The 14,841-nt window shown below is 40.4% G+C and overlaps 1 protein-coding gene across 13 annotated transcripts in view; it reads right to left on the bottom strand.

The window, feature by feature from the left end:
* Positions 1 to 14,841, bottom strand: part of LMO7 (LIM domain 7) — a 195,199-nt gene that overhangs the window by 36,929 nt on the left and 143,429 nt on the right. For 9 of the 13 annotated variants that reach the window (XM_034665301.1, XM_034665302.1, XM_034665305.1 and 6 more), the window contains 6 exons: positions 13,017 to 13,269; positions 11,800 to 12,078; positions 11,334 to 11,534; positions 9,746 to 10,465; positions 8,756 to 8,785; positions 1,169 to 1,286 (listed from right to left, as the gene is read on the bottom strand). In XM_034665301.1, the coding sequence (XP_034521192.1) occupies positions 1,169 to 1,286; positions 8,756 to 8,785; positions 9,746 to 10,465; positions 11,334 to 11,534; positions 11,800 to 12,078; positions 13,017 to 13,269 (1,601 nt within the window). The remainder of the gene's footprint in view (positions 1 to 1,168; positions 1,287 to 8,755; positions 8,786 to 9,745; positions 10,466 to 11,333; positions 11,535 to 11,799; positions 12,079 to 13,016; positions 13,270 to 14,841) is intronic. The other 4 variants (XM_034665311.1, XM_034665310.1, XM_011234334.3 and 1 more) reach the window with 2 other exon arrangements.

Here is a 14,841-nt window from a genome sequence, read left to right as displayed (position 1 = left end):
TGCCACGCTAAGTCCCTCTAGTGGCATTCCAGTCCAAAGAGAAGCACATCTTCGGCCTCAGACTAAACTAGTTTGGTTAAGAGTCGAGAGGGCCATTCCTGTTTAAAAACAGCCTGAAGCCAGTATGAACCACTTCCGAAAGATCAAAAGCAGTATGCATTTAGTCCTACAGGATAGTCAGCATGGGTTTTCATCTGCATTAACAGATAACCCCTCAATACTTATTTTCACACCCAAACTACCCCATGTATTTGGGCAAAGTGACATTGAATTACTGTTTCTTCATCATTAAATCTAGTTGCCAATGAAAAGAAACCCTGGAATTGAGAAATGCAGCCAAGGCAGAAGGTTGGTCTTCATTTCATAGACTTTAATCTCTTTGAAAATGAAAATTTACTATCCCTGGCCCTTTTGTTCATTCTAACACTCTACTCTTCCCATAAAGTTATCCTCAAACTCCTTTGGGTTAGGTCTGTATAATTTATCTATTGTATTTCTAGACATTCCTTTGGTTTGTAACAATTACCCCTTTCAAAAAAGGTCAAGCTTTTTTTCCTGCAGGGACAAAGCTAAATATTAAGTCTGTGTCCATATAACCATCTGAATATAAGTCAACTTCTCTCTTCGATGTCAGAAAACATTTCATTTTGATTCATATCAATTACTTTTCCAGCCAAAATATTACTACTAGTTACATTTCTTATTTCTCCCCAAATCTCTATTAACTCTGAGAACCCCTTCATCTCTCCCTGCTAATGCCAAGACTGTTCTGGACCCCCTTCTCCTCTGCCACCCCTAAACTTGGAGCTAAGTCTTTTCCCTTCACAAGCTTCAATAATAGTCACACCCCAAATTCAACTAACCAAGGCAAGTGAACGAATTAACTGTGCTGTAAGGAAGCAGATTCACATTTTAGAGAACTCAGAGAATATTAGAAAATAAATATCCTATTGTATTTTTCACAGCAGCCTTTAAAATAGGCAACAGTAACAGGCCAAAAAGGTATACGAATCTTTTCAAAAGCAGCTGATCGCATTTTCTGTAGACCTGAATTCTGCAGCCAGGAAAGCCATCTCAAGTATACTGATCTTCTTTTATGAGAAGCGAGGAGGCGTCAAATAAGTAGACTCTCCCAGTCTTCCCTTCTCCCAATACAAAACATACTCACATCTTGCCATTTCTGATCTTGTTCTTTTAGCTGTGATTTTATTTTCTGCATTTCCTCGTAACGCAGCTGACGCAAGTTCTGAATATCCTCTGCGCTGACATCACTCATGGACTTACTCCTAGGACAAAAATACCCATGGTAACCAAGGGTCACGTGACCAGACTTAGGGTTAAAACTGGAAGGTTGGGCTTTTGCTTGGAAATTCCATCTAAATGTCTGCTGTACTACCTAGACGTTTTAGTGATATTATCACAGAAATAGCACTACAGAGATAAATGGTGTTTTTCCAAAACGTAGAAACAAGAGCCTAGCACTCAACTCAAGTGTGCATTCTTTCACAAAATGGCTAAATGAGCCCTGCATGAGTCTGAAAAAATAATCCAATGTTCATATTTGCAGTGGTCCATGCATACAAGGATTACTTCAGAAAGAAACATTTACTAGAATCATCTGTATTTTTCCATCTCCCCCAAAGATAATCTTTTAAGGTTTGGCTGCCTTTTCTGGGCACTTATTAAATAATTTAATGATTACCTGATATTTTCTCCTCAAGTTCATTACCATGAATAAACGTGTTACTTCTTCTCAAGGATTCTCTAAAATCCACCCGCCACCGCACTGGACTCATTCTCAAAGCACCATTGGTTAGTTTCTAACAGCCAGTTAAAATGAACGACCTCTACAGCCCTCTGTTTTATTAAGGCAGATTGCATGTCTCTTAATGTATGATCCTGTTATGAGTCTGTACTGAGGATTAGCTCTCAGAGAGCTCAACCTAGAGCAGAACCAACGAGCAGAGTGAGGTGTTAGACACGAGGCACATAGACGGGATGGCCAATTGCACTGGAAAATAGGGTAGTGGGTATGGGGTAGTCCAGTATGATTACTGGAGAGCAGGTAGGAATGAAAGAGACAGAGCTTTTGAAGGTGGGGTACCCAAAATGTGCTTTCCTACGGAAGTTCCTATAGCATTTTCATAATGCACTTTGGATTTTATTTCATTGTAACAGACTGTACTTTTATTTAAGTAAGTTATTTAAGTAACTCTACATCTCCTTCTTGGGCCTTTAAACTTCACCCTCCTGAGAGTTTGCTATCACCACATTTCTTTTATAACATGCTTGCCCTTAGCTAACTCAGGAATTCAATTAGTCTCTATGCAAATGACTCCCAATCCACAGCCCAGGGCCAGGCCCTCCCTTGACTCAATTCCAATTACTTGTTGAATAAATATCTGCATGGATATCCCCTAGGCACCTCAGTTGTAAAAGGACCAATTGAAATAATATCTAGTAAGGATTTTGTAAACTATAACTCACTAAACACATGGTTATTGTTGATGTAGCCAAACTCAATCTTGTCCCCAAACCTGCTTTTCTGCTTGTGGCTGTTAATGGTGTAACCTGCTTCCAATCATCTACATTTGAAACCTAAGAACCATTTTTCACCTTTGCCTCTCCCTTCTCTCTACTTTGTTAGTAATCAAGTCCTCTTATTCAATGTCTTTTTCTTTCCACTTCTTTTGCCAACACCCTAGATCAGAACACAGCCAACTCTTACCTAGACTTTTAAAGTAGCTTACATTATCACCCAACCTTCAGATCCAGCGAGTCTGTCTTCAACTGTTCCAGCATGGAAGCCCTACGTTAGTATATATGCCTTTTTAAATGCCACCCATTCCTCAGGATCTCTGATACACTAAACACTGGATGGGTGTGTGTAACTTCCTATTCATTCTCTACTTGAAAGTCTAACAGACCACTCACACTTGACTTGTCATAGACCTAAAACATGATTACTCACCCACAACATACCCATCAACGAAATTCAACTCCATCCTCCAGATTACAGGCCAAAAATCTTGGAGTCATCCCAGATGCCTCTTTTTCTTATACATCATAACTGATCGCATCAGTAAATCCCGTCAGTCTACCGTCTAATTATAACTAGGACACAACCACTTCTCACCACCTCCACCACTACCACCCCAATCCAAGCCATCCTATCTCCCGCCTGAATTATGACAAGAAGCAGTCTTCCTGCTTCTACTCCTTCCTGCCCAACAGTGCATGCTGCATACCACAGCCAGAGGGATCTTCTCAAAATTACACTCAGATACGGACATCCCTGTACTCAGCACCCATCAGTTTCTTTCCATCTCACACGAGTTAAATGCAGGTTCTTCCAAGACCTAGGACATTACCTAGATCCTGCCTACCTCTCTCCACTCATCTCCCATCATGCTCCCCTCCACTCACACTGCCCCAGACAACTGGTTTCCTTGTTGTGCCCAACCTCTTGCTCTTCCACCCACTCTTCAACCAACCATGTAACTTCTCTCTTACTTCTAGTCATCTGCTTGAACATCACCTCAGCGTTTCCCTCCCTGACCACCCTACACAAAAGAGCAATGCCCTTCTCCCTTGGCCACCTCATCCCTCACCCTTTCTCCCTACAGCATTTATTGCCACTTGAAATGTCTGTTTACACATCACCTGCCTCATCCTGTAAGATTATAAAGCAGGAATTTGGTCTGTGTGCTCCCATATCACCTATGCCTAGAAGAGTGCCCAGCCCATGGTAGGTGTTGAGGACTGTGTTGATCTAGAGAATCTTCTACCACTTTGATAATAATTCCTACCTCTTCCATGCCAAAAGTGGTCTGGCCTTTCTTTCCACTCCTCTAGTGCTTTAGCTATACCTTTCTCCTGGCATTAACATTCAGCATTACAGTGTATGCGGGTGTGTGTGTGTGTGTGTGTATACTTAGTTTATCTCCCTCACAAGCACACATGTTGCTTGGAGACAAACACATTAACACATAACGAGGCATGCAGGATCCATGCATTTAACACCAGTGGCAAAAATGAGGTATGTTTTATCATATTTAATGAAGCAAAATAAATTTGTAAGGTTTCTTTTTTGCGTGTGTATGATAAATCAGGATCCCTCCCCAAAGTTTTATAAAGAAAGCTTTGTAAGATTTATTAAAGAGTATTGGGGCACCTGGGTGGCTCAGGTGGTTAAGCATCTGCCTTCCGCTCAGGTCAGCATCTCCAGATCCTGAGATCAAGCCCCATGTTGCGCTCCCAGCTCAGTGGGAGATTTTCCCTCTCCCCCTGCCTGTGCTCTATCAAATGAATAAATAAAATCTTTTTTAAAAAGATGTATTAAATAATATTAAGGAATTGTGCATAGAATATATATCAAATTACATACTGGATCTTTAAAAATATATACCTAACTAGGTATGACCACATATGAACCTGATTTATGTGAATTTGAAAACATAAATTAAGCTATCACTGCAAAGAGTAAGACTTTTTGTGCTCATTCTTTAACAGACTCCCTAAAAAGAGAGAAGAAAAAATTTTTCAGGACCAAGGCATAAGAGGAATCTGGATACCCAACACATAAGGTTCCATAAGTTCCAGAACAAGAATGGAAATGCTAATATTTTAATAATCTTCTGGTGGGAGGGAAGGCTGATAGTCTCGGCTGGCCCAGACACATCCACGCATGCTCTCTGAGCTCTCCTCCTCCTGCACCGTAAAACCTTATGGTCCTTTTCAGAAAACATGTTCACCATGAGCAGAGGCTACATCGTCCCCTTGGGAGCTCAGAGCACAGAGCCTGGCACCCAGAAGGAGGTCCCCAGGGTAAACCAAGTGATCCCACCACTGTCCAGAGTAGACTAATCCTTGTGTCAGGCAGGATGGGCATTCCCTTGGTTCCTGAGGCTGTACAGTGACCTAAAGAAAGCCCGGACACATTCCATGCAGCCCTGGGGACCGGGCTGAAGGTTCCAGGCCTGGCAGTGGCACCGATTTCCACCCCAACCTAACATCACTTAGCTTCTCTGAGCCTCAGGTCCTCATCTAAGCAAGGAAGGGATTGTTATAAGAAAAGGGGGAAGGTTATACCGATTGTATTTTAATAACCATCAGTGCTATGCACTAACTACTCTTATGAAGGCAAACATGACTGCATGGGATCTCTTGAAAATGAACTCCCAAAACAGCTTCAGATTAGCAAGGTCACCCCAGGCCATACTGATAAAATCTAGAACTTTCTGAGTACAGAATTCTTTCAGCCAGATCATGAAGAATTCTTTCCTTATCAGAATTATCAGCATAACATTAAACTTCTGAGGGCTTACTGTATGCCAGCCACACCGCCAAGTGGTCTACCTGGATTAGCTCATTATATGATACCCTCCTCCTGTTCTACCACTCACTAGCTGCATGTCCTTGGGAAAGCCGCAATATCTGTCTCTTCATGTACCTACAATGCATCTAATAGCTGCCTGTCTACCCCACAGATCAGAAATAGTCTAAGAACTTGTATCTATGAAGTAAGGAGTCAGAAAGGGCCAACATGTTGAAAATATCCTAGATATAAAAATCACTGATTGCCTTAAACAACAGGTAGAAATTCCATGATACTAAGTTTGGGGTCCCTGGACCCCGAACTTTCAAGGGAAGATAGGGATATACTTATTTATGCACTTTTAAATACATTTCCATTAGGATCTGTAGGAATTCTCTGAAGCATAATCAGGACTAAAACCTGGATAATAGACTTTAGAGTGACCACAAACTAGAATGATAATATAAGAAACTTTTCATTTATACGTTTACAGTCTAAATCAAGTTTTCCCTATAGCAGCGCTACTGATATTTGGAGGGTAGAAAATTATTTATTGTAGGGGGCTGTCCCGTGTCTTGCAGGACAATTTAGCAGCATCCCAGGATATAACAGCACCAGACAGTTAGTAGAAAACCCCCATCCCCAACCCACCCAGTGTAACAATCAGAAACGTCTGCAGACATTGCTAAATGTCTGCTAGGGACAAAAGCCCCAGAAACTCACATCCACTTTATTTGCCTTTCTTTTTTGTTGTCTTAGGTGTCCTTAAGTTCTACAGGATCTTTTGGCCAAAACCCATACACGAAATGTACCTCTCTTAGCTGTCTTGTCTTTTTTTTTTTTTTTAAGATTTTATTTATTTATTTGATAGAGAGAGTGTGTGAGCACAAAAGTAGGCAGACTGGCAGGCAGGCTCCCCGCTGAGCAGAGAGCCTGAGGACGGGCTCCATCCCAGGACCCTGGGATCATGACCTGAGCCAAAGGCAGGCGTTTAACTGACTGAGCCACCCAGGTGCCCCATCTTAGCTGTCTTTGATTACAACTTCACCTTCAATCAGTTTTCATTTCCTGTTGATACCAGCAGTAGATTGAATGGCTTAGTCCTATTACAAATTATAACCATATACCCTTACAACAACTTTGTCAATCACAGCTTCTGCCAAGAGGCATCATAAGCATATTTTCAAATGTCATGGAACCATACAGACAAATCCATGCAACACAAAGCACACATGACAAAATGCCACATATAAAGCATCATATTAAAAATAAACAGAGTGATAGATGTTAAATGCCAATAAAAAGCAAGCCCAAAATGAACAAGCTAAGACTTCAAGAGGTCATGTGCATTTCTCTTTCACTTGGTCCTTACCAAAAGGAAAGCATTCATGTTATAGGCAGTCATTTTTCAGTCACAGCATGTTAACAATAAAGATTTTCCAGGTAAGTATCCTAAGCTTAAAAATGGACAGTATGCCCAAGAAATATCATTAAGAAATATCACTTGTTTCCTGTTATACGAACATGTCTAGAAATGGGAAATAAGTTCTATATGAAATGCCTATACTCAGTCAGGCATTTATTGCAGCAAATCAGTTTAAGAAAAACACTGGTAACTGATAGAACCCAGAAAAAAAAAAATCTCACATAAAAGGTTTTGATGACAAGCAGTATAAAATGCACTTTAGTTTTCTGAAGACCTATTCGCTTTACTTTCCATTATCTGACAAGTCATGCATTATTCATCAGTCTCAATTGACAGACAACCTTGCCTTATTTGTGTTATCTTGGCACTAAACTGCAAGGGGAACAGGCTTTAAAACAAATACTGTACCATGCAAGCAACAATCTGGAAATAGTCTACAGAAGGTATTTGCTGCTGCTAGCTAGAGCCAGAAAAATCCTTAGCTTTCCGAACCTGGCATTTGGGTTTCTCTTCTCCCTTCTTAGCCCAGTCATCCGGGGCATCCCTACGGAGGAACACGTGGAGTCACTGAAATAGCTGGACGTGTTCACATTCCCATCTAGTACCTGTACTCGGTGTACTTGAATCCTCTTTAAGAAAAACAAACTGCTTACATTATCAAGTCTTACTAGCAAAGAAAATCTGAAAGTTTCCATTCAAAATGCTCAAAGCTGCAGAGATTTTTCATCCGTTAAAGCAGTTTTCCCGTGATGAAATTGAGATGAGCGGATGCTTAAGCGTCATGCTGACAAGTGTCTCGTTCAGCCTCACCAATGAGAAAGCTTTAAGCCCTTGAGGAGCTGCATAGGGAATAATGTGCCTTTGCACGGCACATTGAAAGCATTCTGGGAGCCTGATTTTTATATCAGTGGCTGAGAAGTACTTGCAGTTAGTTGCCCTTGACTCAGTTACACTTTTGACACCTAGAATGGTGACATGGCTTCAAATAGTAATTTTAGTAAGTTCCAAGGTTTCTACACATTAAAAATTATCCAATGCTATCAAAACTAAAGATTCTTAGGGATGACATAAATCCCAGTAGGGGAAGATACTTAGTTACTAAGGCTTAGGCAGATTAAAATACTTGACATACTTAAATTTTCCTCTTGTTCAAAAACTATTAGCAATTAGATTCACAAAGTCACAGAAAGTCTGATGGAAAATATTAAGATGCAGCCACCTGGTTATTCTGCACTAAGAATGAATGATTCTACAGTGTACAGTAAAAAGTAAAAGTATGGTAGCATTTGCTTTTAACTCTCCATTACTCTACAAATGGGAAACATTTCTAGAAAATTTTAGAAGATTTTAATTCTTGCAGTTTTAGGAAACTGATGTTGGCTTTGTGACACAGCCATATTATGACTTTTTTACCCTAATCAGGAATCATGAAAATGTTTTCAAATTCTACTAGGGGAAGATTAATGTCATTCCTCATCACAACCAATAAAGCTCGACATAAGCTAGGAGTATCTAGATAATACCAATTGAATGAATTCCAACTTCAAAGTGAATGCTAGTATTCCTTTTCCATCATAGATTTTCTAAAATAACTTTATTTGGGCTTCAACATCTAGAAGTGAGAATTTTGGTCTATGTAGCAATCTAATACTAAATTAAATATACCCAATCTTAGGCAAGTAATTGTGTTACTTTTAATCAACTCCTTAAATTAAAAAAAAAAGAAAGAAAGAAAAAAAAAAAGGGGGGGAAAGAAGACCTGAATTTTAAACTTCTAATAAAAACAAAACCTACTGCAGTCATATAGCACTTCATGCACTGCACACTCGAACGCAGAAATATTACCATTAGGCTGCAAAATTAGGAAAAAATTTCCCATTTTTTAAAATTACATGCACAGCACACAGCATCCCCATTTAGTGACATGCCAGGATAGAAGTGCAGTGACACATTACACAAAGGACAAGTAATACGCAGATTTTTTTTTTTTTACTGTGAACTAAAAAACTTACCCATTCTCACCATAAATCTTTTGAAAGAGTCTAAGAAATCAGAAAACCAAAAATTAAAAGTCATTTTTCAGTTGTGTTACTTTCTAAATGTTCAATATCTTTAATATTCTAACTAGAGATGGACAAATCTCAAAAGGTTTTATCACACTCTTGATAATGTCTTAATTTCTAATTGATCTTCTATGTTAAGGAATCAAATTAAGCGAAATGAAGAGTTTCCTACTTTACCTTGAACCAACAAATCCATAACAAAAAGCATCCTGTTGCCAGGAATAAAAGGTAGATTTGGGTCTACTGATTTTAATCAACCTTGTATTTGTCCATCCCAAAGTTCAACAAGCTGAACATCAAAATGGCAAGTTTCATAGCACATAAATGCAGACACATTATCAAAATGGCCATAGTTACATACAGGTAAAATTTAGCAGACAGCAAATAACATTCATGCATTTTAATAAAGTTTGCACTGGGTTTTAAACTATAAATTTAAAAAGTCACATAGTGATAGTCTAAGGAACCTAGGTCAAAAACAAAAATCATAAATTTGCAATGCCATATTTTAAGGGAAATGTTTTCACATAAATCATACATTCCAAAATATGAGAAACACAGAAAACTAAACTACAACCATACTGGTTCAGAAGAGCCTGAACATGAGAATAAAAAGTCTGTAAACAAAATTGGAAAACATTTTCATGAAACGTCATGTTGCAGACAGTGCCATAGTCTTCCTTGAGGCCAAAGGCAGAGTTTGTGTCTACACCTTTTTAAATAGGCCTCAAATAGTTGATTTAGAGATGTGCAAATATGGAATTGCACTTTTTCCAAGAAATCATCACAGGTTTCTCACAACGATATAAATTTTTACAGGATGCCTCAAAATGGCTCGTGTCATGCAGAGTTGGGCGATACAATGCCACTTTCTCACACAAGAAAAGTTACACAAGACCATCCATGACAAGCAAAATCCTTGCAGAAACACACTCTGACCTCTCAACCAACAGCCGTTTCTTGTGCCTAAGTCTGCTGGCCTCCCGGATGGCCTCCCACTTCCGGAGGTCCGCCTCACTGCAGGGACCAGGCATGAAACTGACAGGAGGCACAGTCGTCCCCAGCTGCCAAGACTGGATCTTGCGAGTCAACATGTCATCTTTCTTCTGCCTGTGGGAAGGCACTAATACTCTACAGCTCTTTCTTTTTTCTTTGGATGGGCATGTCCTTTCAAGTACACAGAGAAATTTGGCTTGAATTTCTGGAGGAAGAGTCCAGGGTTCAGGGAAAGGGACTGGTTGGTATCTATCTGGGGCCCCTGACAGAGGCACCTCTTTCTTCTGTGCTGGAATTCGGCGAACAATCATATCATCTTTTTCTAGATCTGGAAGTACAAGGTCACCTTCTCTACACTGCAGAATTATATCTCTCTCTACAGGATCCTCGTGCTCAGAAAACCTTCTAAAGTCTTCAAAAGCCCGGAGAACATATGGATTTGCATGGAAAGCTCCAGTCTTTCTGACAAAGAAATCATCATTCTCTAAGTCAGGATCTAGGGTTGACATCTCAAGGTCATCTCTTTTATACCCTGGTGCAGAAGAGAGATTCTTTCTACGTGTGATGAGCCTTGGGCCGGCAGTGGGATCAATTCTGATATTTGTTTCAGAAGACAAGATGTCATCAGAATATGTTTGTAGTGCCTGAAGTAATAAAAACTGACTGAAGCACAGAAAAGAAAAAGGAAGGGAGAATCTTATTAAGTTTAGGTTGAAAAGGTAATTAGGCAGCAGATCAACTAGCCTGTTACCATGGGTGAACTATTTTAGGGTACTATGGGAGAGATTCTTGCTTGGAAGAAAGACTAGTCTTTAATGCCATCACCTGTGACCTTGTTGGACACCATTTAAAGAAGCAAGTGGAGAGTGTACTTCTCAAGAAAGGTGGGCACCATCCAGGCCAACTGATGGGGCTAGAACATAGAGCACACTTCCCTCCCTGTCGCACACACACTTGCTTTCACCCTTTCCTTATTCTGTTAGCCACGGTGATGTAGTCCCCATCCCAGAGAAGCAGCAATGATCTTGCCGAGATTGAAGAGCTGGTCATCAAGCACTTTACGCAATCAGGTAGTCAGCAGAATTAAAATAATAATAATAATAATAATAAAATGCTGTGAAGCTTTCAAAAAAGACCCTGATGAATCTTTTCTTTGCCTTTTCCCAGTGTGCCCTGATGTTTATCTAAAAATTATTTCCTTTCTCCACATCTCCGCACAGAACACAACCATAAAATTAGGTCAACTTTCACAAAAGCTTTTTAAAAACAGTTTTCCGAATGAACGGACTACGCGCCATGAAACTGTGTACTATCTTGTACATCATTGCGCTGAGGAATATTTAATTTTAGACTTCCAAGCTTATATGCTGCCACAGAAGCAATACATTATATATTAGGCTTTTGCGCTAAATATTACGAATGAGGTTTCAAGATCCAGCACATCGTGGTCAGAGGTTAATGTAGCAGCAGCAGCCGGCACAGGTGTCCCAGGCCGGACTCAAAGCGGGCAGGCTCATGCACACAGGTACACCTGGGCTCGTCCGCGGCACCGCTGCTTCTCCTGGCTGCGTAGGTGTCCTGCGAGCTCCTGGCCCCTTTGGTAGCCAATTCCAGCAAGAGTGAACGTCTTTGGCAGTTGTTGTCTAGCCTATGCTTTGCTTTTTGGATTCTACTAAAAATGGAGGAGCTTCTGTCAGAGCCCAAATCCTCATCCTCAGAATCTGAATTCCTCCTAGTGTAGAGTGATGCAGAGAAAGGAGGGAGGGAAGGAGAAAGAGTTGGAGAAAACTACAACCACTGAAAATCCTGCCATGCAGAAGGCTTTCTAAGACCCAGATCCTAGGGTTTAAATTTAAGCAGTTTTTTGCAGTTCTAGAGGTTCTAAAGGTATTGAAGAGAAACTAACTTTTCTCCTTCTCTCTCATAAGAAGCACACAGAGAATGCACCCAGCCAGGGTTCATTCACTAGGACAACAGAAACATGCACAGAGACAAACCTGAATCCCTGAAATTCTTTATACCATGGTTTGTAAGTTTCTCTTTTTATTCTTTTCCAGTTCACATCTTCTGGGATCCAACATTTGGGAAGAAACTGATCAAAAGCATTCCCTGGGTTTGGTGTGATTGGACTTAGCTTTCGCACATAAAGATCATCCTTTACGGTGTTGGGTATATGTGTCTTTTCTTCTTCCTCTTCCAAGTAACAAGAGGAGTTTGAAGTTTGTTGTACTGTTGGCCAGTTCTTCACATTTGTGCCCCAAGTTCTCCTCTCATTACTGTTCAAAACATCCAACCAGTTAAGACACTGAATGACAATTTGTGACACAGAACAAAAAGGCATGCTTTCTGGCTCACAGCGTTTATACCACTGGATGAGACAAATTAGTTGCCACTCTCATCATTATAGTTCCTAGAACAAAGTTAAGGCATTATAACAGCATCTCATTTTAATTAGAGAATAGCTCAATTGATACACAAGGGCCAAAGATAATTATAAGATGTGTTAAAAAGAGACAAACTGCAAACAATCTCGGGTGTTATGTATTAAAATCAACATCACAGACATTCTGATCTCGGAGAATTTTTCTGACCTCGTCAATTCGTACAGCCCAGTGGCTAATGGATCAGCAGGAGGAAACCTTTGTGAGCAAGAGCTAGGAGAGGTGGTTTTCGAGATGAAACACTCGGGCCTCTTTTTCACTCGGAATCTACGGTTGGCTAAGTCATCCAAAACTATGTCAGGCAACCTTCGTTCATCCTCCGAGTCCGAACCACTTTCAGAACCATACACCTCCTTCTGACAGCAAGCTGGATTTGAAAAATCCCACTCTGCTCTGCTAATTTGATGGGAAATTAAAGGATTCTCTGTGTGTCCACTGAGATCAATCAAGACAGGAAAAAAAAATGGAAGAAAATAACAGCTTACAACGAACTACAGAAGTCATCCAATTAGCTGCAAGATATCAATAGGCTAAAGGCAATCATCTAAAGAAAGAACCAGCACATCATAGGCTGACAGTCTAAAATGGAAGAAATATCATCAGGATATGCATGACTAAAGATATAGGTAAGGAAAAGAAAATATTTTCATTAGTGAAATTTATTATCATGAAATGCATTTTAAGAACCATTCCTTTGCCCATATTTAAAATCCCAGCAAATTCACAAAGCATACTGAATTTTAAAATTCCATCATCAGCTCGCATCCCAGTACCTTGGAAATGTTCCATCTGCTTCTGGATAGACCGGGCTGGCCCAACTTCTTCTGTTATCCTCATTTTTGTCTGGCTTTTTCTTCCTCAGCGGTGCCGGCACATAGGAGGGCTGTCTACTTTTACTGGGCAAAAAACGGTTGAATGGTAAGGCAGATTTTGGTTCAATGGCCGAAATCCTTCGATAGGACATATCATCTTTATTATAATCCTGCATTTTGGATGTAAATTCAGAATCTGTGTCACTTTCACAACCTATAAAAAATGCAAGAGAATTTGCTTTACTCTCCAGATCATTTGTCTAACTGAACCCACACAGCATGCCTGCTTTGTCTTTCCCTTGGAAACCCAGGGCTCTTCTGCTAACTCTGGGGAATATTTTTAGAAATTTGTCATGAAGTTGTGATAAGATCCATTAGGAGGAACTTGCTTTGCATACTGGAGGCGCATGCGTTACACATTCTTTTACTGTTGTACATTCTAAGCAGAAAAAGTCCCCATCAACCGCTGAACTCCTTTTCTTCCCAATCCTTGCCCCTGTGACTTTACATAAAATTTATAGATGGAACACATATGAGTAAAATGTAGCGATCGAGTCAAATACGCATAAAACGAGATCAAAGAGTCATTCAAGGAAAAGTCTGTAATTTAAAATAAAGCACACTGTTGTCTCAAATTTCTGCGAGGCCAGAGATAAGGGAGGCCACGGAAAGAGAAGCAGAAAGCACAACATCACAAAGGGGTCAGCCAGATCCTTGTGAGACCCCTACAAACAAGAGACACATCAGAGAGGAGGTCGGGACTTTAGAAATCATTTGGTCCAAAGGAATACCAAGTCTCATTCCTAAATGAATACACACAACTCAAGGCTTTTACTTTTTTTTTTTTTTAATTTTTACAGATTTTATTTATTTATTTATTTGACAGAGAGAGAGAGACAGCCAGTGAGAGAGGGAACACAAGCAGGAGGAGTGGGAGGGGAAGAAGCAGGCTTCCAGTGGAGCAGGGAGCCTGATGCAGGGCTCGATCCCAGGACTCTGGGATCACACCCTGAGCTGAAGGCAGACACTCAACAGCTGAGCCACCCAGGCACCCCAACTCAAGGCTTTTTCTGAGAGTGGCCGTGGAAATATTGGGAACCTTGTGTTTTGATCCCAAATCATTCAAACACAAATTCAAAAGAATGTACTTTGATACACCTCAAGGTCAGATAGATACAAATACGGATCTGTTTTCACAAAATAAGTAAGTCTGCTCTTTTTTAAAGACACAGGAAGAAAACAGGCTACAAAATGCTACTACAGATCCAAGCTGAGTTGTCTCCCTTTTCTGCCCTTCTTTTCTTCTGCCTCTGTGTATCTGTAAAGAAAGTTGGCAAATGTTGCTTGCTTCCCGCCAGGGCTCTCTGGGAGGGGGGCTGTGCTCCGAACCTGAGGACCGGACCACTGCAGCCTCCCAGCACCCGGAACACTTGTGGGGTTAACCTGAGCTGGAGACGGTCTGCTCTCCTCCCCCCGGCTTGCCAGAAATCTACAGTAAATAACTCTGAGAATAACCTACAGGAAGTGGTTGAACACACCCCTGTGAGAGCATGAAGCCAGAACAGGGGAAAAGAGAAAAGGCAGAAAGGGAGGAAGAAGCATCAGCTAGGACCAGGAGGGTTAATAGTCAATAATCGGGTTCTTCATTTTTACCACCTCCTTAATATGACATTTTTTGCAAATAAGAAAGGTCTTAAAGATTCTTGCCACAATTTGTACCTGTGAAATTTTAAACACACAGGGAGATTGTTTTATGTTGGAATTTTTAAACTTAAAATCTTTTTAT

The sequence above is a fragment of the Ailuropoda melanoleuca genome, chromosome 7 (genome assembly GCF_002007445.2).
Source record: "Ailuropoda melanoleuca isolate Jingjing chromosome 7, ASM200744v2, whole genome shotgun sequence".
Classification (NCBI taxonomy): Eukaryota; Metazoa; Chordata; class Mammalia; order Carnivora; family Ursidae; genus Ailuropoda; species Ailuropoda melanoleuca.
The sequence above is the reverse complement of the archived record's forward strand: the minus strand, read 5'-3'. Positions and strand labels throughout refer to the sequence as shown.